Source organism: Danio aesculapii, chromosome 14 (genome assembly GCF_903798145.1).
Source record: "Danio aesculapii chromosome 14, fDanAes4.1, whole genome shotgun sequence".
Lineage (NCBI taxonomy): Eukaryota > Metazoa > Chordata > Actinopteri > Cypriniformes > Danionidae > Danio > Danio aesculapii.
The window spans coordinates 43,617,846-43,642,369 of NC_079448.1; the positions used below are offsets into that span (position 1 = coordinate 43,617,846).

Genomic DNA, 24,524 nt, shown 5'->3' on the forward strand with positions numbered 1-24,524 from the left:
AAGCATTTTTGTCGAGAGAGCTGTACGAGAATTGGAGAATGGCGGAATTTGTCTTTTATCTGTTGAGTTTGTTACCATTCAGACACATCACCTATCCATGCTGCTGTGTTCGCCTACGTTTAAAAGTTAAGTTAATTCCTTCATCTTGCCCTAACACAGATCCCAGCAATTTTTACAGTGTATGCAATGAAGTAAATGGTAGGTTTCACCCCAATTCCTTTATGTTGTCCTAACACAAATTGATTGTTAACTTAATTGTTTTTACAAATTGAACATAAAAAATAAGTTGTCTCAAAAACAAAACCTGAAGAATTGTATTGATTCAGTGCATTTTAAATAAGTAGTTTGAACATGTAGAAAAATAATTTTAGTCTGTCTTTCCAACACAGAAATGGGATATAAAGTCTAGATGTTGCATTGTGGTTTTCAAATCAATTTAAACTTGCAAATAAAACATATAAAAGAATATGTGATTATATTAATACTTTATATTTTTATCTTGTTGACAAATTGGTGAAACCAATTTTCGGGCTGCTCATAAAAAATATAATATATAACAGGACACAATTTATCACCTAGGGAATTATCATATTTTAATTTTTAGATTGTCAAACCTAAAATTATAAAATAAATATTAATATAAAGTGCTCAGGATATACAAGTACACCCCTCACAAATCTCTCAATTAAATTAATATTTTTTATAGGATGCTTTGCAATATTTTATTTGTGCATATTTATCAGATTAGTCAGTACTGAAGCCAAATCTGACAAAATCTAACAAAATAATTTACGATAATGGTCCAAACACTAGTACAACCAAATATATATATATATATATATATATATATATATATATATAAAAATTGTAATAAAAATTTATGAAAAATCAAGAGAAAATAAAATAAAAAATGGAAATGAAATTTTGTAGCTTGTCATTTTTTTCAATATTTCGCATGAATTTAAACATTAGTTTTCTATTTTTTAAAGACATTCAGTGACTAAAATATTATTTTAATAAATGTATCTGTTTAATAAATCTGTTTTGTTCAAATGCACCAAAATTTATTACCCATAGTCACTAATTTTTTAAACAGGGTGTACTCTTTTGTGCTATATATGAGCAATATCACACGAGTAGCAGAGCAATATGATGTTGCTGTATATCCGCACTGGTGGGAGGCGTGCGTTGGTACGAGACAGCAACCTGAGTGCCTTAGTGATAATACACAGCCATATCACACTGCTACGAGTGTGAAATTGCATTTATACAACAGTTCGACAGCATAATCGTGTATATAATCTAACATGGAGAGTCTAAAAATCCTTTTGTTCCAGGAACTACTTTCTTCCGCCATTCATTCACATCTGCAGCTGACGTCAGAACAGCAGAAGCCATTATTAATTCACCAACGTCACTTTAGAGCTAGTATTTGAATGATTCTTGAATGTAATGTCTAAAGTGATGACAAAACAGGTTATTTTGCTCACATTCTAAGATTATAAGGCTGGAATGTCATCAGTCTACAGGGATTTCCCAGTATTTCTCTGTTGCAATCGGGAGATCACAATAATTAACCCCAAAAAAGCCAAAGCAAAGCAAACCCTACCAGATTACTATAGTATAAATACAGCACTACAAAACACAAAAGAGAGAGATCGACTTATACACATGTACATATACAAACATAATACACACACACACACACACACACACACACAATCCATATACAAATAAATGCTACATAATATTCTTTTACAAAACACTAAAGAGATTGTTTGTATAGATCAGTGGTCAACTACAACAAAGTGTCATTGATTTGTTCAAATCTAATTATTAAATTATTTTAAATGAATCATTGCACATTGTCTGTTTCCCACAGATTATCGAGGACTGGAAGTATGTGGCTATGGTGATCGACCGTCTGTTCCTGTGGATCTTTGTTTTAGTGTGTGTTGCAGGAACCATCGGCCTCTTCATGCAGCCGCTCTTCAAGAGTTATAACACACCGGCCACTGAGGATTTGTAGATCACATAAACTCAGATCAGCTTCAACCCAACCCACATAACGGTTTCATTTCAATGCCCACCGAACACCCCAGTCTTACCATGTACTCAACATTACAACCAGCTTATTTCAATAAATATTGTAGCAAAAAAGACCCCAACAATGGACCTGGCGCATTTCATAAAGCGTTAAGCACTGTGGACGACTCAAATCACACTGACACAAACTTCTTGGATGCCGATGAGTCAGAGCACAATACAGGACACAGTCTGAATATTTAGCTGACCCCAACACTGACCCGAACCCTTCAGAGCTGTCATTCATTCTCAACATTCAGCCCTGAAGGCCTCAACATTCTCCAGCCTCTCACAATATAAAGCCCCAAAATCCCACAATGACCTCAAACCAACACGAAACTAAAACATACTGCAAACATGTGTGTGTAAAGGATACTTATGCAGGCTTTTACATAGAGAACACTTAAATTGGAGCAACTTTCTGGTAAACTACCATTTAGAGATCTTGATTTAGAGATGCAATGGTAATAAAAAGAATCTTACTGGTAAAAAGACAGAAAGCCATCACTTGTGTGACAATACGATTTCTGCAAAAGTAATTTTAGGATAATTTTATGGTAAATTATGAGACTGCTGTGTGAAACAGACCTATAGCGTGTTTTAACTAATGTACTGACTATAACAATGTCAACCAAACATCAAGATCAATGTGGCCGCTTACTTTTAAGTGAAATAAAAGTTGTTTACTGGAATACACATATTACAGTTTAACTTACTGTACCCACACATGTATACACTACCTGACAAAAGTCTTCTCGACAGTTGTAAGAGCAAAAGATAATAACTTGACCTCTAGTTTATAATTGGAAAAGTAGCAGAAGGTAGATTTTTTTTCCAATGAATCATCTGTTGAACTGCATCCCAATCATTACAAATACTGCAGAAGACCTATTGGAATGCACATGGACCCAAGATTCTCACAGAAATCAATTTGGTGAAGGAAAAATCATGGTTTTGGGTTACATTCAGTATGGGGGTATGCGAATGGATGGCAACATCAACAGCCTGAGGTATCAAGACATTTGTGCTGCCTATTACATTACAAACCACAGCAGAGGGCAAATTCTTCAGCAGGATAGCGCTATTTCTCATACTTCAGCCTCCACATCAAAGTTCCTAAGAGCAAAGAAGGTCAAGGTGCTCCAGGATAGGCCAGCCCAGTCACCAGAAATGAACATTATTGAGCATGTCTGGGGTAAGATGGAGGAGGCATAGAAGATGAATCCAAAGAATCTTGATGAACTCTGGGAGTCCTGCAAGAACGCTTTCTTTGACATTCCAGATGACTTTATTAATAAGTTATTTGAGTCATTGCAGAGATGTCTGGTTGCAGTCCTCCAAGCTCATGGGAGTCATACACAATATTATTGCTTTTTCCACTGCAGCATGACTTTATATTCTATACTGTACATTATTGCAGTTAAGTGACAAAACTTTTGTCTAAGCAAAGTCAGACCTTACTGTCCTAATTAATTGATTAAAAATCAAGGCATGATCATGTTTTATTTTGGTAAAATAAGCGTAATCTAGAGGCCTTTGCCTTAAATATAAGCCACTTCTGATACCAAATGATCAACTACAAGTCAAGTTATTGTTTGTTGTTCCTAAAACTTGGATAGGTGACAAGACTTTGGTCAGGTATTGTATACTGTTCTTTAATACAAACTTCACATTTTCCCTTATTATACTGTTAAGTTGGTTCAAACATAACATAAACAGCATTTACAGAATAATTTAACGATTGCTTAATGTATAATTATCGTAATGTTATTTTATTATGATGATTATGGAATAAATTAAGAAAAAAGCTATTAAAACTATACAATTGTATTATTATTTAGTTATATATATATTTTATAGTTATAGATTTATCTTTCTCTCTCTCTTTCTCTCTCTCTCTCTCTCTCTATATGTGTATATGTACACATTCAAAAAAAAAAAAAATCAAATATTCAAACTACTTATTGAAAATAAGCTGAATCAACACAATTCTTAAGATAAGCTGTGGTGTTGACACAATGCTCAATTGGTACTAATGGGCCCAAAGTGTGCCAAGAAAGTATCCCACGCTCCACTACACCACCACCACTAGCAGCCTGAACCATTGATACAAGGCAGGATGGATCCATGTGTTTATGTTGTTGACGGCAAATTCTAACCCCACCATCCGAATGTGGCAGCAGAAATGGAGACTCATCAGACCAGGCATCGTTTTTCCAATCTTCTATTGTCCAATTTTAGTGAGCCTGTTTGAATTCTACCCTCAGTTTCCTGTTCTTAGCTGACAGGAGTTGCACCCGGTGTGGTCCTCGTTGTGTGTTCAGAGATGCTCTTCTGCATACCTCGGTTGTAACGAGTGGTTATTTGAGTTACTGTTGCCTTTCTATCAGCTGGAACCAGTCTGGCCATTCTCCTCTGAAGTCACTTAAATCACCTTTCTTCCCCATTCTGATGCTAAGTTTGATTTACAGCAGATCGTGTTTACTATGTCTACATGCCTACATGCCTTGAGTTTCTGCCATGTGATTGGCTGATTAGAAATTTGCGTTACGAGCGGTTGGAAAGGTGTACCTAATAAAGTGGCCGATGAGTGTATATCTATATATTTATCCATATATAATTAAAGTTATAGTTGATATTTATTTTATATAAGGTTTTTTTTTTAAATATTTGGATTTATCTATATGAGTTAGGAGCAAGGCAGTAATATATTGATTTTTATAAAACGACAGTAAAAGGAAAACATGCTGAAATGGCTTATTTTTTGTTAGTAATCCACACGACTGCCTGTAACACTCTACACTGGTGAATAAAAAAGTCAAACAAAAGCCTCTGCATCTGCTATGCAGAGGGGGCCTCATTAGCACTTTAATCACAGTATTTTGGCTGTATTAATTACTCAGGACTCTCCGAGTTATTTTTAGTGTGTTTCAGTGTTAACTCATCATGACTGTGACTCTGCTGATTTGACAGGTGGCGACGGTGCAGTCAGGGGAGTGTGCAAATGGAGGCTCGGATGCATTATTTAAAGGACTCTATGAATATTTAAGTCATTTTCCGGTCTGTTTTCCTCTCTTCTGAAGACAGCAGTCTGCGCAGACATGCACATGCAGGGTGGATGAAGGAAACTAATAAGCACAGAATGCGAGTCAGCAACCATTAAATCATAATGCCAGATGCCATGATACCAGCATAGACTTCTCTTAACTTTACCTCCGCAGTGCAGTTTTCTGTCTCTATCTCTGCATTATTGATTTCGACTCAAGAGTTCTGATGTGTATCAGAATATTTGAGCTTTTTTTGGTGTTATCCAGTGAAGTTTATGGCCATTTTCCAAATAATATACAGATTCATATGCAGTGGTGTGAGAGAAAGTGACACAGACCCTCACGAGGCCACAGCTGGTTCCAACTGGAGCAGAAAATCATGGGAGCTCAGACTGTAGCTGTGAACAGTAAGGAGATGCATTTGCCTGCGCTGCTGATGCTGTGAGTGTTTACACAAGACACACTGCAAAGGTTTCATTTCAATACATCTGATCGGTTGTTGTAGGTAAACACATTCTGTAGACTACAGTGCATTTCCAGAACATTTCCAAAGCCATTTTAGTTTGACTGTTAAATTGTAATTCTGTTATTATTTTTTTCCACAATTTCTGTTTAATGGAGAGATTATTTCAACACACTTCTAAACATAATAGCTGAGCAGAAACAAAACAAATAAGACTTTCTCCACAAGGAAAAATATTATAGGAAATACTGTGAAAAATGTTCTTGCTCTGTTAAACATCATTTGGGAAATAAAAAAAAAATCTACAGGATGACTATTACATTTGACTTCAACTATTACTGTATATATACAGTACACACACACACACACTCACACACAAAGCCTGAAGTTTATCATACCCCTGGCAAATTCTGACTCGATATTTTTGTTCAAATGTAAATAGTAGTTGTATTAATAATAATAATAATAAAAAAAAAGATTATCAGGTTAATTTCAGGCTTGCCTGTAAATACAAAGGAAAAATGTTTTCATATACAAATACACTCTAGATACACACAACTTTCCAAAGCATGAATAAACATAAATATAATCTTTTAAGTTTAATATTTTATTAATCATTTTATCACTTTTTTATGTTAAGCATCTTTAAAATTATTTTTAATAAAGAGTATTTTTTTTAACTATTATTTAGTTTAAGCTTGCTTGGTAACAAAAACAATAATTAAAACAATCTCTGTGTTATGTCTCATTGAACATATGAGCAAGTTTTAAAGTCTTTTCAGGTTTCTTTTAATTATTCATCCTTTCATTTTCTTTTCAGCTTAGTCCCTTTATTAATCAGGGGTCGCCACAGCAGAATGAACCGCCAACTTATCCAGCATATGTTTTACACAGCGATTGCCCTTCGAGCTGCAACCCATCTCTGGTAAACACCCATACACTCTTATTCACACACATAGACTATGTAGGTCTATCTAGAAAAAATAGAAAGTATGTCGGTGACTTTGTATTACTCAAATTGGTACAAATGTAATTGTCTCAAACAAACAATTCAGACAGCATACAAACAAACTGAAATGTTACTAATATGTTACTACATCTGGCCCTTTAATGCCTTTTTTGCTGCAAAGTCACCAATTAATATTCATATATATATATATATATATATATATATATATATATATATATATATATATATACTTTTAGAAATTTACTTTATTAGAAATAAATAAAATTATTATTATTATTACTATAATTATTATTATGATTATTATTATTATACAATCATTATTCTAAATAAATAACAGAAATCAATCCTAAATGTAACTGGAAAAAATGTAGACACATCTGGAGTGATATGCAAAGATCAGTTAAGAAGTCCTTTGCTTGATTATTAAAGACAATTCTATAGAATACAAAAAAATATGTAATTATGTATTGTCTTAGACCCGACTCATGGCCGAGAATTAATGTTATTCAGTCTTATGCCTAAATCCGCCACTGGGAGAACATGCAAACTCCACACAGAAATGCCAATTGACCTAGCCGAGGCTCAAACCAGTAACCTTCTCGCTGTGAGGCGATGGTGCTTCCCACTGTGCCACTGTGATGCCTTTTTTAATTAGTACTGTTTTTATTTAAAATACAAATGCATTTGACTAACTTTTGCATAAAACCAAAGAAAAGAAAAAGTTATTTTCTGCATGGACATGATCTATTTTACAGACATTTTCATTTCTACTTCTCTGCAGTACTAAAATACAGGTAAAACGCTTGCTAAACATTTTAGGGTACGTACAATTATATCTTTGTGTCAATACAGTAAAATATTAAACTTGTGAATGTGTATATCGTATTGATTATATAATATGTAGAAACGTAAATAATTGGAGAAATCTTGGTGAAAAAGGGACAGCGCTATCCACACTGCAGCATTTTCAGGGTAAATTCACCTGTCCCTTTAAACGGTCACGCACGCGCGCATCCTAGTCTGTTCTAGGACACGAGCACGCGCGCGCCTCTGGATGGATTCTCTTCAAGAGTCAACCTCCGCTTTTCCTGCAGTTTTCGCGGCAAACTACAAACTTTCATCGCTTGTTATGAAAAGTTGTTTTTAAACACCAGCTAGTACGTTCAAATTGATTTTAATTAGAGTCAGGCCAATATTTAATACTTCCTCCTGAAATGACGCTGACATTTATTGGGCTTTTTACCTTGTTTACCAGCATCTTCGCCACCACGCCTGGTAAGTGCAAACCAATCACTATCTTTCTGTCCTGTCAGGTACTTTCTTGATTGTTATACTTTAAATAGATTATAAAAAAAGCCTGAACATGTCGATTATCTATACCTAAAATTTGCTTCTAATTTTGTTATTCATATCTAACATCTTGAACAGTATTGAATGGTTGTATCAGCAATGTTAATCTACGAGCTGTAATAAATATAATCACATTTTAAAACGAGTTATTTCTTAAATTTAGTATAACAGCTGTTTTATTTTTCGTTCATAAATTGCTTTAATTTCTTTTTTGTCTACTTCAGTGACTCCAACCTAATGCTATCTGGTCACTATATGCAGTTAAGTGCTCTTGTCCTCATTTGAGGTCAGTAAACAATTTGTGGAGGACACAGTGAGTGAACATCTGCTGATCTCTATGAAGTGTCTGGTTTCTATCTGCCCTTGTATCTCTGCCATTACTCTTAGAGTACTTAATCTTAGTGCTCTTACTGCAATATTTAGCTTTTAAGTCAAGCACAATCACTAATAATTACTACCAGAAGGTGGCATTAATACCTGGTCTGTTGAGGAATGTATATTTTATTAAAATGATGTGAATACAATACAGTATTAATGCAATGAGGTGTAAATAATGCTTATGTGTGTGTTTCAGCAGCTAGAGAGTTTGTATCTCTGGCAGAAAGTGAAGATGCTCTGCTCAGGGACTTGTTTCAGGGGTACCAGCGCTGGGTCAGGCCCATTCTGCACGCAAACCACACTGTGAAGGTCCGCTTTGGCTTGAAGATCTCTCAGCTTGTGGATGTGGTAAGAAAAACACACAGATTCACATTTTATAGATTTCATGTTGAAGCTTTAGTATCATGGGCCTGGGCTGGTCTCTGTCCATGGTGCTGAAATGCAGCAGTCGGAGCTGTCCGTGGTTTTAAGACCAGTGGATTATTATGCCCATATATTAGGGACATCTGCTTTCTTAGAGTCTATATATAGAAGATATTGCTTTCTTGCTTCTCCCCTCCATCTTTTCCCTCCCATTTTCCTGTTTTTTTCTGCCCTCACTCTTTCTCTGAAAGGATTTTGTTGTTATATGATGGAAGGTTGAATTATTAACCAGGGAGAGATCCAGTGGACTGTCATTTCTTTTAAGCTGCTCTGTTTTCTTTTTCCATTAGTGTGCAATTTATCTATTTGTGCATGATGGAAAAAAGCTCCAGATTTGCCCAGAACACATAACCATAAGATATTACTTCCACAAACACCTATGTCAGAATTAAAAATATTACAGGGTATCTGCAGGGTCTTAAAATGTCTAAAATTTCAAAAAGTCTTAAATTCACTGAAATGACGATGTGTATTGTAATTGAAATAATTTTAAACAGGTCTTAATTTTTTTATGTCCATGTAAAGCTATCCAATCGGTCTAACACCTATACAATCACATAACATTCCATCTCAATAAAAGTTTTAACAAAAGCTTATTTATTATCTCTATATACCGTATATAAATGGTTTAATTATCTTCTTTACAATAATATTTGTTTTTAATGTTTTTTTATCTTTTAACTGGGCTATTAGAAAAAAAACCTTAGTGTTTAGCCTTCTGTAAGTCTGACATTAAATTCATAATGGGGTTAAAAGGTTTAAAAAAGTCTTAAATTTGACTTGATGAAACCTGTAGAAACCCTGTATTAGCTAAATGCTGTCCGAATGCATACACAAAAGGAATTAACTAACTAGAAAATATAACTGTTTCTGGGTTTAATTACAATATATGGTAATGTATTTGGGTAAAATTTAATTTTGCCTTCATTTTGTAAACTACTGGTGACATTTCTTATTAATTTAAAATAAAAATGTTGTCATTTAGAGCATTTTCATTTATTCATTTTCTTTTCGGCTTAGTCCCTTTATTCATCAGGGGTCGCCACAGCGTAATGAACCACCAACTTACCTAGCACATGTTTTTATGCAGTGGTGCCCTTCAAGCTGCAACCCAACACTGGAAAAATTTAGAGCATTTTGTGTTTCATAAAGTCAAGTCAAAGTCAGCTTTATTGTCAATTTAAAAACATGTACAGGATGTACAGAGAATCGAAATTGCGTTACTCTCAGACCCTAGGTGCCTAACAGATAATATTAATACAACAAATAGAATTTAAAAAATTACAATAAATACAATTACACTTATAATATAGTCTAAAAATATAAGTAAAAACAAAAAAATTATAAACAATAAAATTACACTTAAGGCCATATGGCAAGAATCAAACCAGAGTTGTGAAGATGCAAAACAGTATATAGTGCAAAAATCATAGTATAATGCAAAACAGTAAATAGTGCAAAAAGCTTGTAAATATGATAAAGTGACAGTGTCTTAAAGGTTCAAGACACCCTTGAGTATTTTTTTTTTGTAATTTGAACAGATTTGTGTGTGTTGAGCATCATTTAAGACAACGTTAGCACCTGTCAGCTTTACTCATAGGGAAAACTGGATAATTTTGAGCTTTTGTCAGCTAATTTCATCTTCCTCTTTTAAAATAATTTTTGGGGCGGGATCAAAATCGGTGATATAGCACGAATCTGCTAGTGGAGTGATGCTGCGTCGGTTTCTCACTATTATTCATAGCTGAGATTTCTTATCCTATGAGAAGACCCTGCTGCCTAATTATTCATGAGAGCACGTGCTTTCCGAAGGCAAGGCAGATCTGCCAAGCTGTGAGACCCAATGACTGGGTGAGACTGCGTTCACGGGTTGTATGTGTTTGTTTCCATGATCCATGGGGATCAGGGTTTTGTTGCATGTTTTCCCCCGCGATGTTGTAAGCAAAGCTGTTGGTTTGCAGCAAGCATTTTTTTTTTGGTCGGGAGAGCTGTCGAAGAATTGGTGAATGATAGACTTTGTCTTTTATCAGTTGAGTTTGTTACCATTCAGACACATCGACAATATCCGTAGTGCTGTCAACAGAGTCACCAATTTTTTAAATTCTCTGGATTACCGGCAGGGCTAAATGGTTGAAATAGATAGGCCTAGAGACCTGCTACAATACTACCCACTGTGTCTGCATTCAGAAGCCCTCCTCATTGATAGTGTTTATATATCCAATAATCTTTATAATGATATAACAAATTGTGGTTATGAGTGTATGAAATTACGAATAACAAATGTAGCAGGACACACTGAAATACTGTTTATTTCTTTGCATTTTAACTATGTAAACTATAAAATCATGGGTCTCCTCACGGTTTGTGTCTCATTTTGTGAGCCACTTGACAACAGTTGTTCCCTTCCATCTTTTTCTTCTTCTTTGCACACCCACTCCTCCCTCTGCTCTCAATGCTTCAGGCCCTTTATGAAGCATATTTTGAAAAAATTCTGAGGTAGACATAAACCGAAAGAAGGGGGTTTCATGGCCCTTTAAAATATACACTGTCACTTTAAAATAAAAAATAAAAAATTAGACTGCACACTGCCAATGTTTTAACTTTGGAAGAGTTTAGAAAGCAACATTTGGCGTAATTACCTTAAATTACAATATTTTTATTTGAAATGTGGAAGCAATTTGATCAGACCTTTTTAGAATGAAACAAATATTAACATTACACCCAAACCCATACCTAATAAATCCAGAGACACTAAGAATTTCCAAATGCTCTCTCTTAATGTTCTCCCATAGCTGCATATATTTAACAAAATAATTGCTTCTTAAAATAGCATCACATGGCCTCTTAAACAGCGAGCCTCTACACTAATCCACTGGTGTACTATTTCCCGGTATGATTAAATTCTGCAAAGTAAATTGATAGCAATTCTGCCTATTTTGAAGAAAAACCATGTGCTCAGCAAATAACGTGGTATTACTTTCATCTCTTGTGCTTGCTTGCTCAAACAAATGCACAGACACAGCCTAACATCTGCAGTAGCTGATAAAAACCTGAATGAGTAAATAATGCTTTAACGTTTGTCACTGACCGTCCTGCATTAGATCATCAATGTGTATTTTATTAATGCACTGACAAAGCAAATTAGCATTAATAAACGCACAACACGGTGTGTGTTTCTCTCAATAATAAAGACATCAGCTTTGTTTTGTTACATGTGTATCTTGCAATTTGATTTAGTGTAAGGGCTCAGATGTGCCTGTTTGATATAATTGATTTAAAACCCACCTGAAGGCAAAGGTGGCCAAGTGCCTCATAATTCAGAGTGTAAGATGGCTTAAAAGTGGTTATGCAGGACGTCTATCAAAAGATATAGCCGATGATTTTTAGGGCTATGAAAATAAATAAAGACAGCTATTATTATGTGGACTGAGTCACCTCTCCAAGCACCGCTCCTTCTCTGATTTCTCATAATCTAAAGAAGAATGGGTGATATAAACCTGTGTTTTATATATATTTTTTCCTCTCATCTTTTTTTATTGTGTCTTAAACCAGAGTTTGGAAATGATTGGAGTTCAACCTTTCAGATTATTTAAGTGGAGACTGCATTATTCATGTTTATTGATACATTTGTCTTTCTCTCTTCTCTGTTTATGAATTTAGGATGAGAAAAACCAGCTCATGACCACTAATGTATGGCTATATGAGGTATGTAACTTGAAACATCACTGACAGTGTTTGAATATGCTGTATGTGGTAATATCTAAATTAATTAGTTGTATTGAATTCACAAATATTATTTCATGACTGAATCTGTAAAGACTGTGTAGTCAAGCAGTTGTAATGGTCACATGGCTCTTAAAGGAATATTTTTAAGGCATTTATATACTGATTATAAATCCCTCCCTGTCTCAGCAGAGTGTTTTCACACCTCTAGTTTAAAAAAAAATTAGGAAAGCGGCTGAGTCCAGCTCTGTTTAGGTGGGAGTTTTTTAATGGAATGTTTGATACCGCACGGCGAATGAGAGAAAAAAAGTCTCCGCATTTCTCGGTAACTTAGATGCACTCGGTCGTGTGTGTATAGACTATCCTGTCACAAAATGCGGCGAAAATCCTACACGACGGTAACAGTTTAAGGTGTTTACATTCGGAGAGCAGCATTTACAGCGGATCTCTCAGTCCATAATATTGTAGTGATATTACTGTGAACTACTGTAACTAAATCATTTTGACTAAGGTATGTCTTTAAAAAACTGAAAGAGTATTGCTGACGATACTAACTAACTTTGCCATCTGAATAAACATAAACAAAGAATATTGATCACACACTTACCAAATTTGTGAGGACAAGACACAACTGGAATCGCGTCTTTTTTAAAAAGAAGATGAGTGGCAAATCCGGATTTCACCATTTCCAGATGTGAAAAGTTCTTTGGTAAAAAATGTTTCTTACAAACATATTTTTGTCGTGTGTGCTCTAATCACGGGGAAATGTAAACAAAACCTTCGTTGCGGCACATTTACAAACACAACACTGACGACCCGTGTTTCCAAACAATTCTTCTTCTTCCACTCGTTTTAATTACACTTGGCAACACAAAGTTTCTGTAACAGGTAAAAACAGTCTTCGAAGCTATATCATGCACATTAATGAAGTTGCATCACGTTCACAATAGAGCGTGCTGATTGGTTCGAACCAAGTCTTTCTCATGAATTAATGAACAGATGTGCTGAAAACTCAATGATGTCACTTTGTACTGGCCCGTACAGACAGCCAATCTCCATGCTAGAATTTACACAATGATCTTATCTCTGTGACGTTGCTTCAAAATTTCTCTTCAAACCAGAAGAACGAATTAGCTCTAAACAATGCAAAAACAACCACTTTTCACTGTGTCCTAATAGTGTTTTTAGCAATGTGGAAGACATATATGACTGTCAACATCTCAAAAAAAATGTTTTGGTGTTTCTTGACCCTTTAAGAAACTTATTAATAATTATGCTTAAATGATCATCATCATCATCATCATCATCATCATCATCATCATCATCAACAACTGAAAAATAGTAAATGCATAATTTTTTTCTGTGAATGGTACCTGACATTGACAGTAGTGAAGTAATGAAAGATTTTTGTCATGATAAACTCATTATTATAATCTGGGGTTTGTAGGAATGGCTGGATTATAAACTGCGCTGGAACCCTGAGAATTATGGTGGGATCACATTTATCAGAGTCCCGTCGGAGAGCATCTGGCTCCCAGACATCGTTTTATATGAGAAGTAAGTTTTACTGTCAATCATATATGACAGTAGGTCATTATGAAAAACATTTAAGAGTTATGAAATCGCAAGGTTTTCTTACCACAGTTTTGAAAAATGGAAAAAAAATTAAATAAAAAAAATAGTGGACTCGAACCAGCGACCTTTTTGCTGTGAGGTGACAGTGCTAACCTCTGAGCCACCGTGTCGCCAATTTAACTTGTTTTAAGCAAAAAAAAAATCTTAATTTTGTCCTGTTTCTTCTGAAGGTGAAAACAAAGTTAATTTTTACTTTTTAATTTTTAGATATTTGGACTAAAAACGAGACAAAGCAAAGTAAGAACAGCTTTTTTTTTGCATTGTGATTATTTAATTTCTGCATATGAATACGGTTAGGCTCCCCAGAAAACCAATTTAAATCTCGTAAAACTGTATTCATAACGTAATATTCATCGCAGAAAAATGAAATATCGCAATATCAGATTTTTCCAAGATCGTGCAGCCCTATCCCTTTAACTGCCCCACCAAGAAAAAAAAATTGGATTACATTTCTTAACTCCTAATGTCGCTAGTTAACACACTGCCTTTTTTCAACACATCCCATAATTTCTAAAATATCAACCTCCACCAAATGGTTGATATGTCGGTTTATGGTAAAAGTACCTGAACTAATACATACAGTGCTCAGCATATAAGAATACACCTCATTTTGAAAATGAATATTTTTATCCATTTCTCAGTGAATGTGGGTAATATATTTGAACAAAACAGGTTTATTAAACAGATATATTTATTAAAAAATATTTTAGTCACAGAACATCTTTAGAAATGGAAAGGTAATACATTTAAATTAATGCAAAACTTTGCAAAAAAAATTACAAACTACAACATCTCAACAAAATTGCACACATTTTGTTTCTCTTGATTTTTGCTATGTTTGAAATTTTTATTTAATATTTTTCTGTAACAAATTTGGGCTACTATATTTTGAACCATTATTGTAGTTATTTTGTTAGATTAGCTCCAGATTTGGCTTCAGTACTGACTAATGTATATGCACAAATATAATATTGTAAAGCTTCCTATCGAACATATTAATTTAAATGAGAGATTTGTGAGGGGTGTAATCGTATATGCTCAGCACCGTATACTATGAAAAATCTGAAAATATGAAGTGTAAGATCAATTTAATTAAAAACATTATCAAAATTAAATATTTTTAAATACTAAATCATCTTTATTTTTTGTAGTGCGCTATAAAATATTTCAGATTCTCAATAACATGCTTTCTTGCTATTTTTTTTTAACAATCGAACCAAAATCAAGTGTAGTAGTGTGACAAGATTATATTTGTTTGATTTAAACCAACAAAGCTGTGTGTGTAAACTGTTATATAAAGCAGTCATACTTTAAATGATTTTAACAGTCATTAATATATTATTTTTTATACTTATTTTATTATTATTATATTAAACTTCTGCCAAACACACACGTACAGTCCGGCGCAGCCTTTGCATATCTACGTACCTTCAAAAATTTAACTACACGTCACAACGATGCATAGAGCAAGCTTTGTGATTGGTCCGTTTGGGAGCGGTGGCGAAGGTGTGTGGCGTGGAGAGCAAGAAGCAAGCAAGTAGGTCGCTGATTCGAGCCTCTGCTGGGTCAGTTGGCATTTCTGTGTGGAGTTTGCATGTTCTCACCATATTGGTGTGGTTTTCCTCCGGGTGCTCCGGTTTCCCCCACAGTCCAAAGACGTGGTATAGGTGATATGGGTAGGCTAAATTGTCCATATGTGTGTGAATGATGTATGTGTTTGGATGTTTACTGAAAGGGCATCCGCTGCGTAAAACATATGCTGGATAAGTTGGCGGTCCCTTCCGCTGTGGCGACCCCGGATTATTAAAGGGACTAAGCCGAAAAAAAATGAATGAATGAATGAATAAACTTTCAGTGAACTGTAAGGGCAAAAACGTAAAATAAATGATTAAAATAATCGTTTATTAATTGTAATCGAGTTAAAATGTTCAATTAATTGAGATTTTGATTTTAGGCCAAATTGCCCAGCCCTAATGCAAACTGTTGAAATAGATAATGGAGTATGTATAAAATGTCAAGTCCTTCACGACTCTTTAACAGTATCACTTGCCCGCTTGTAGCGCAGACGGACGTTTTGAAGGCTCCATCATGACCAAAGCCATCGTGAGATACAATGGCCTGATCACCTGGACTCCTCCCGCCAGCTACAAATCTGCCTGCACCATGGACGTGACCTTCTTCCCGTTCGATCGGCAGAACTGCTCCATGAAGTTTGGCTCCTGGACCTACGACGGAAACATGGTGGAGCTAGTCCTGGTCAACCATCAGGTGGACCGAAGTGACTTCTTTGATAACGGCGAATGGGAGATTCTCAGCGCCACAGGCCACAAAGGCAGCCGACAGGATGGTCATTACTCCTACCCCTACATCACATACTCATTCATCCTAAAGCGCCTTCCTCTTTTCTACACGCTCTTTCTTATTATCCCGTGTCTGGGTTTGTCTTTCCTGACCGTTCTGGTTTTCTACCTTCCCTCTGACGAAGGAGAAAAAGTCTCTCTATCCACCTCCGTCCTGGTGTCGCTCACCGTCTTCCTTCTCGTCATCGAAGAAATCATTCCTTCTTCCTCTAAAGTGATCCCTCTGATCGGAGAGTATCTGCTTTTCATCATGATCTTCGTGACTCTGTCCATCATTGTGACGGTGTTTGTTATTAACGTTCACCATCGCTCTTCAGCCACGTATCATCCCATGTCTCCATGGGTTCGTTCTCTGTTCCTCCAGCGGCTGCCGGACTTGTTGTGTATGAGGGGAAACGCCGACCGCTATCATTACCCGATGGAGCCCCAGAGCCCTGATCTGAAGCCCAGGAGCAAGAAAGGGCCACCGGGGCCTGAAGGAGACGGTCAGGCGCTGATCAATATGCTGGAGCAGGCCACTAACTCAGTGCGCTACATCTCACGACACATCAAGAAGGAGCATTTTATTAGAGAGGTAAGAGCTGGATGAAATGTGCTAAGATGAAGGTAAAGGAAAGTGTTGAATGCATTACCTACCTACCTACCTACCTACTTACATACTTACTTACTTACATACTTACATATATGCCATAAAATGAGCAATGAGTCTATCTAATCTGTATATAAACTTTTTATATGTGTTTTTGTAATAATGTAATACTTTTGTTCAGCAAATAAATTCTCCCATATCAGCTTAAAAGTATTTAGTAATTTTTGGACAATTTCAAATCAAATAAAAGAAAGAAATGCTGAGGAAAAACAACAAAAAATAAAACCAATGGATCAAAACATTAATCAATATTTTATATGATTAATAAATGTTTTGAGCATCAGATCAGTAAAAATAAATCTGTCTAAAAGTAATTCCAAGAACAGGAACATTAAAGATTTTTTAATTTAACTTTTTTGATGAATTAAAGTACAATTTGTGATATATTTAGTCATTTTGAACTACTGGTCAAAAGTTTGGAGTCAGTTTTATTTATAACATATTCTGTTTTTTTTGATGAAATAAATGCAGCGTTGGTGAGCAGGAAAAGCTTATTTTAAAACATTTAAAAATCCTACTGAGCCCAAACTTTTGACTGGTAGTACAGTATATAGATGCTCTAAATAAAATACCTAATAATTGTAATAATTAAAATGCCCAAGAATATGCTGGATTTACTAAATATGGGTGTGAGTAAAAGGTTAATGTTTATTTTATTCTATAAAGGTTTGATAATTTTTTTCAAGACAGATTTGTTTATATACTTTTTGGGACATTTATTTATATTTTTGACAGTTGGTTAGAATAACAAATCATGAACAATAAACACATAATTGTAAATTGTAAGTCCAGAGAAACGTGTCCATTATGTACTGTTTAATTATAATATGTGTAGTTCAGCCATAAGGACTGAAGATTTTTCTGATGATACCGAGTGATCTTTTTTTCACAGGTTGTACAGGACTGGAAGTTTGTAGCTCAGGTTCTGGACAGGATTTTTTTGTGGGCTTTCCTCACCGTCTCTGTGCTTGGCACCATCCTGATCTTCACTCCTGCACTGAAGATGTTTCTGCGCACTCCTCCACCTCCGTCTCCTTAACAATCATCCACCCAAATCAGCACTGAAGACCTGAATACTGTACTTAAAGTAACATACACACAGCGCACATTATTAGGTAGACGTTTTTTTCACTACTTAGAGATATATTTAATTTATTATTATTCTTTTACAATTGATAAGGTTTTAATTGTTGATTCTTAGGTCAATTTTTCTCACATATTTCTCCTAAACAACGTTCAGCAATTAATTGCACATAGAAAATGCAGTAAAACACTTGATATGAATCATTCCAGAATTGCCGGTACACTGCAAGCATTTTGCATTCATTTTTCTTGACAGGAATGACATAAAACAAATGGATAATTGACAGTAAATGTAATACAATAGCTAATTGTTGTTTAACTTAGTAAACCAAAAGTTGACAAAATGTGTTCATTTTCTCAACTATTTTGTGCTTTAGCTCAAGATGCTAAGCTCAACCCAGATACTGCATGACGTGTCTAAACCTGAATTGTATGTTCTCTCGTCATAATATTGTTTTTAAAAAGTAAATAAGAGATTCACTAAAATATCGCAATAACAAAGTTGACAATTGAAGACAACAAAAGAAGATATGAAGAATTTTGTAAACTGGTAACCGTTGACATCAATGACAAAACACTGTACCATAAAAACAAATATAAAAGTCAATAATTACAGGTTTCCAACATTTTTCATATCTTTTGTGCACAACAGAACAAAAAAAAATGGTTTGGAACCAGTCAAGGATGAGTAAATAGCAGCAAAATGTTAATTATATGTTCATTTAATGTTCATTAATCCCTTTAAGGAGACACAAGTTGATGCAGACAATAAGATGAGCAGGAAGAATGAATGAATTGTTGGATCTTAGAAACATTTCGTCACTGCAAACTCAAATATCCAAACATCAGGTTGAGATGCAAATGAGCTGTAACATTTTGACAATATGCAACTTTTTATAGTGTGGATAAAGCAGAAGGCTCTGCAGTAAGTTACGTTATGAGTGCAGACTACAGCTAATATAGATAACTTTGTTTAAAAATAGATATATATAAAAAATAAAATCATGGTCACGTTTTTTTTTTTTTTTTTACATCAGGATCAGAGCGAGTATTATTATTATTTTTTTTCAATTGATGATGGAAATATAAATCTTTAAGCCCTGTTATTATCAATTTTATTCATAGTGTTTTAGTTTAAAATTTCATTCGTTTTTGGTAATGTTTCTTTGCAATATTTTAAAATAACTTAAATTATTGTTGTCATGAAACAAAACATTCTCATACTTCATAATAAGATTTGTCAAATCACCAATACCCTCATAACACTAAGAACGTCTGTCATCCAACAAGGAAACAAGATTTGTGGTATATTTCAAGAGGGTATTACTGTAGAAATAGAGCAAAATTATATTTAGTTTTGTACTTGATTTTAGCAATTTTGTACATCAAACATGTAAATTGGCCAGTAGCGTACATACAGCAGTACATTGAGTTTAGCTTGTTTTTGATAAATCCTGTCATTTGAAAGATGTAGTCAGTAAATGCATTGTGTGAAAGCAATAATAAATGATCCACAGTTTCGCTCATACTGTATATAGACTGCTGTTGTGTTCACTGCGCTGTTGTGTTGAGAAGGTGACTAAACTATTGAGAAAATTATCCTAGCAATTGTTAAAAAATGTAAATGTAATAAGTGCAGAAAAGTATATTTTGTCTTATAATTAACTACAAACTGTCCTCAGTCCTGTTAAATCACTAAATTTATTTATGCACATGAAATATAAAAAATACAGATATGTGTACAAGGGGAAAATATATCAGTATAAAAGAAAAATTAAAACCTGTACAGAATCTTGTCAATCTTTGAGAAGACTTGTCTCAGTCTGCTCAACATTTCTTCTCTTTTGATTCTTAAACTTCCTTCTGTTTGTCACACGCTCCACACGTCAAGCACTCAAACTGAGAAACAACACAAGTAACAGCATCTTTAAACACGTGAATGCCCTTTCAATATCAGCATAAAGACAGGAATTATGGAGGTAAAGTGAATACCTTTTAAAACCTTTTGAAAAACTTTTATATAAGACCTCATTGCCAGTTTTATCTAGTGACTCTTGAACTTACATTTACTATACATTTATTGTAAGACAGTACAACTAAACACTCTTAGTTGTGCTAGGAGTTTGATAAATAAAAAAATGGCAAATTCACCGTTTTTCTTTTTGTTTAGTGGAGACGTATAACACTTTATTTTAACTCAAACAATGACTGAAAAAGAAGTTAGCATGATGCATATCTGTGTCTGTAAATGTATCTGTGATTTAATGCAGCAGTTAGTGAGCATGGAGATGATAACAAAACCAGTAGGATTGTGGAAATAAACGACATTGAAGACCCCAGTATGCAATGATTAATCTTACTTTAAAAAAAAAAAATCTTTAAATGAGCAATATCACATGAGTATCAGTGTGATATGGCTGTATATCAGCACTGGTGGGAGGTGTGTGTGCAAGCAATCGGAATGAAGAAGTCCACCGCTTGAGAGGAGTCCAGAGAGCACAGTCACTGTGAACTTTGGTTCCGACCACAGTTGTTCCCAAAGGGTTTGATTATTGCGGTCGCCGGATTTCCAATTATTTGCAATGTTTTCTTACAGGAACATGCATTAAATAAGTTACTGGCGAGTTTCTGATGTGCATTAATGTTGTATATATTTTTCTTTAAAAAAGCGTGAATCTCATGCGACAATACAAAACAGTGTTGCTATTTCAGACGTATGGACATATTGTATAATCAAGTGGAGTAAAGCCACACCACATGCAACTTGATCTTCCATTGTTAAATGAATTTGCAACGGCCCCTTTAAATACGGGATTATTGTAGCAAATTTTGACGCTCTCGCCGCTGGAGCTGAAGGCAGACAGCGTTGTCTCCAGGACGGCCAGAGCAGCCTGTGACGCTCTCACCGCCTTCGGTGTGAACAGACATTTAGTGTCCCACCAGTGACGATATACAGCCATATCGCACTGCTGCGAGTGTGATATTGCGTTTATACAACAGTTCGACAGCATAATCGCATATACAAAAAAGAAAATCAAACACGGAGACTTTAAAATCCCTATTGTACGAGGAACTACTTTCTTCCGCCATTCATTCACATCTGGAGCTGACGTCAGAACAGCAAAAAAACACTTTATAGCTAGTATTTAAATGATTCTCTGTCACAATAATTAACCCAGAAAAAGCCAAAGCAAACCAAACACTAGCTGATTACGGTATAAATACGATATATATGGTATAAATACACCACTACAACATACAAAAGAGATCAATTTAGAATGTCTCTTACCAGTTTTATAATGATTTGTTCAGCTGTAGTTTGCAATACGAAAAGAAAACGCTGAGTTCTTCACTCCTAAGGACTTATTATGCGGTCTCTGTCACCATCTTGTGGCGCAACCGTCTTTGTTCTGCTCAGTATGACAGGCTGATGGCCGCCAATCTCTGAAATTCTAAATAATTTAAATAAGGCACTATCCTTATAAATAAACTGCAATAGAAATAGTTGCAATCTAAACAACTACATTCTCTCCTAAAAAGCCTCAAAAGTACATTATGTTGTCCAACAGCTGCAATGTTTGTCAAACTGAACTGAGTCTATTAATCTATTGTCACTATGTGGGCGGAGTAATACACAGGAGTGAAGAGGCTGTAAGAGTGCTATTATTGCAGAATATCGCACTGCTATCAGCCAATCAGATTCGAGAACCAGACAGAACTGTTGTATAAAAATAAATATATAATGTAAATATTATACCAAATGTAATACCTAAGACTTTTTAGGGGCCTTAATTTTCTCTAAAATCAATGAATTGTATTCCTTCAGGTGAATTCAAGAAAGTGTTTATGTTTGCAGAAGTGATATTTGCACATTACCTTCCACAACAGGTAGAAGAGCAAAGCTAGTAAAAGCAGAGCGGTCACGACGCTGAGCAGAATGAGCCACCACGGCACTCGGCTGAGCAGAGCAGCTCTTCTCTCTGCAAAAACTGTCAGCTTCACCTGCAGCAAACACACACACATGTATATCATTCAGGTACTTTCACCAAAACTTTACACACAGTCTTTATATATAGTTGAAGTCAAAATTATTAGCTCTCCTTGGAATTTTTTCTTTTTCCAATATTTTCCAAATGATGTTTAACAGAGCAAGAAATTTTTCACAGTATTTCCTATACAATTTTTTCTTCTGCAGAAAATTTTATTTGTTTTATTTTGGCAAGAATAAAAGCAGTTTTTCCTTTTAACCATTTTAAGGTCAAAATTATTAGCCCCCTCCACCCCCCCCCCCCCCCCCCCCCCCCATTATTTTTTTTCTCCCTGTTGTCCACAGAAAAAAATCACTGTTATACAAAGACTTGCCTGATTACACCCTGCCTAATTAACCTAACCTAGTTAAGCCTTTAAATGGCACTTTAAACTGAATACTAGTATCTTGAAAAATATCTAGTAAAATATCATTTACTGTCAAAGAAGTCTGTTATTAGAAAGGAGTTATTAAAACTATTATGTTTAGAAATGTGTTGAAAAAAAAATCTACTCTACGTTCAACATAAACGGGGGAAAATATAAAGGGGGGCTAATAATTTAGGAGGGCAAATAACACTGACTTCAACTAAATTTTCAGTAGTCAACATTTGAAGTAGATCCAAACCTTTATTAGTTGTTTAACTAATGAACAACACCTACTCTTGTCTTAGGACAATTTAGAAAAAATTGTGTTTTGATCCACTTCAAATGTTGAAAGCTATATGTATGTATGTATATATATATATATATATATATATAATATATAAAGATCAAATGGATTATCTGCTATTAACCTTAGTATCTGATGGTTGCATTCCAATATTCCCTTGAGTCCCATTAAGGGTCAAAGATGCATTTAATATGATGTCCAAGTAGTTCAATGAGCTGTACTCCTGCAAAAGAAGACATAGTCAATATCCATGTGGTTATATTTAACTTAGTTATTATATTAAATAAAACAAATTAAGTATTTTTATGTTGAAGTAATTCATAACCTTTCTTTAAAAAACTGCATGTAAAGTCTGCCGGACACAGGATAAATAAATAAAAACAGTAAGAAAGCGTTTTTAGCTCATAATTCCGTTTTTTCCCCATTTTTCTATTTTTCTATGTATAATAAGTGACTAATATCATGCAAATGTCTGAGCCTTTTTGCCCTTATAAAAACAAAAATTGCAAAGGCAAAACTGCTTGATATAACACAATTATATACTAATATTTCACAATTCTCAGGAAAATGTCAGAATTGTGAGATATAACCAGTTTAATTTCTACAATAATTAGTATCCATATATTTTAAGAAAAGGGGTAAAACTGCTTAAAGCTGGACATAGATTTAATAATAATAATAATAATAATAATAATAATAATAATAATTATTATTATTATTAATTATGAGCTTGCAACATGCATAGGCTATCAAAACTTTTTAATTCTAAGCAATTTATCGGCTTTATTAAATAGAGATTGGGAAAAGCAACAAACATAGTTTTGCCAACACTGAGAAGATCTAGTTTAAGTTCTTGATTTCTACTAAGTGATCTTTCAAGTAAAATGAACTCACATTATTGTGAAGATTTTACTTTTACGTGAAATAAAAAGCAACTGTACCTGAAGAAAGGTGTTGTTCCATAAGCGCGCATGCAGCAAGATTACTGCACTGCTGTCCAGCGCCTCTAGAGGGCATCGCAGCTCCACACAGCTTAACTCATCCGCGCACGACTGGAAGAACAAACAGCCAATCAAAAGAGCTTCATGGACAGGTAAGTTTACATATATGATACGAGGAATTTGTTTTCTTAACAGAAGTTTTCACAGAATCACAGCAACAGGAAAAAAAAAACACAGATAATAAAGGAATAAAAAGAGTAGCCTAGTAGATAAAGAATAAAAATACACCAATTGACAAATGTATAGAAGTAGACTACATTACTAGCTATACAATATTGTATGTACAACTATCAGACCCCCTAATTTTCCACGATTTTTTTTTTTTTTGTGATTAAAAATGACACATATTGTGGTGGTAATTACCAGAAATTTGCGGAAAGTTTTGCAATAAAAAAAAATAGAAATATAACAAATTATATATCTATTACAGTATGTGCAAATTGAAATGTAAACTAAGCATGTTGTTAAATAAATAAGTGTATGTGGGTGTGTAAATAGAGTTGTTTGCTCCAGAAAAACGGAAAGAGTGAGATAAAAGCATATATTTAAAAGAGCTTGACAAACAAAGGTCACATAAAGGTAGGGAAGAGCGGGGCACAAAGTAACACTTTTTGGTTTTGACCAAACAGTGAACAAAGTAATGGGGTTAAACAAACCA

General features: G+C 34.6%; 3 protein-coding genes across 7 annotated transcripts in view; 2 read left to right on the forward strand and 1 right to left on the reverse strand.

Moving 5' to 3' along the window:
* chrnb5b (cholinergic receptor, nicotinic, beta 5b) overlaps window positions 1-3,799 on the forward strand; it is a 45,214-nt gene extending 41,415 nt beyond the window's left edge. For both annotated transcript variants that reach the window (XM_056472518.1, XM_056472517.1), the window contains one exon: window positions 1,883-3,799. In XM_056472518.1, coding sequence (XP_056328493.1) covers window positions 1,883-2,029 — 147 coding nt within the window. In that variant the 3' untranslated portion in view covers window positions 2,030-3,799. The remainder of the gene's footprint in view (window positions 1-1,882) is intronic.
* A 3,863-nt stretch (window positions 3,800-7,662) lies between these two features.
* On the forward strand, window positions 7,663-18,122 carry chrnb3b (cholinergic receptor nicotinic beta 3 subunit b). 2 transcript variants are annotated; one of them, XM_056472192.1, is made up of 6 exons: window positions 7,663-7,840; window positions 8,493-8,641; window positions 12,377-12,421; window positions 13,887-13,996; window positions 16,135-17,008; window positions 17,976-18,122. In XM_056472192.1, exons 1-6 carry the CDS (start codon window positions 7,780-7,782, stop codon window positions 18,120-18,122), a joined length of 1,386 nt encoding a protein of 461 aa, XP_056328167.1. In that variant the 5' UTR covers window positions 7,663-7,779. The 2 variants fall into 2 exon arrangements, with proteins under 2 accessions (XP_056328167.1, XP_056328166.1); XM_056472191.1 differs by lacking the exon at window positions 7,663-7,840 and having other exon boundaries at window positions 8,490-8,641.
* The window catches only part of itga6l (integrin, alpha 6, like), a 28,716-nt gene continuing 22,262 nt past the window's right edge, over window positions 18,071-24,524 (reverse strand). The window contains exons 22-26 of one of the 3 annotated variants that reach the window (XR_008838787.1): window positions 23,807-23,917; window positions 22,990-23,088; window positions 22,043-22,168; window positions 19,948-20,065; window positions 18,094-18,164 (exon numbers count right to left, since the gene is read on the reverse strand). Coding sequence is in view for 2 of the 3 variants with exons in the window: in XM_056472189.1 (XP_056328164.1) it covers window positions 20,018-20,065; window positions 22,043-22,168; window positions 22,990-23,088; window positions 23,807-23,917 (384 nt within the window). In the remaining variant the exon portion in view is untranslated. Of the gene's footprint in view, window positions 18,165-19,345; window positions 20,066-22,042; window positions 22,169-22,989; window positions 23,089-23,806; window positions 23,918-24,524 lie in introns of those variants that run through there. The other 2 variants (XM_056472190.1, XM_056472189.1) reach the window with 2 other exon arrangements.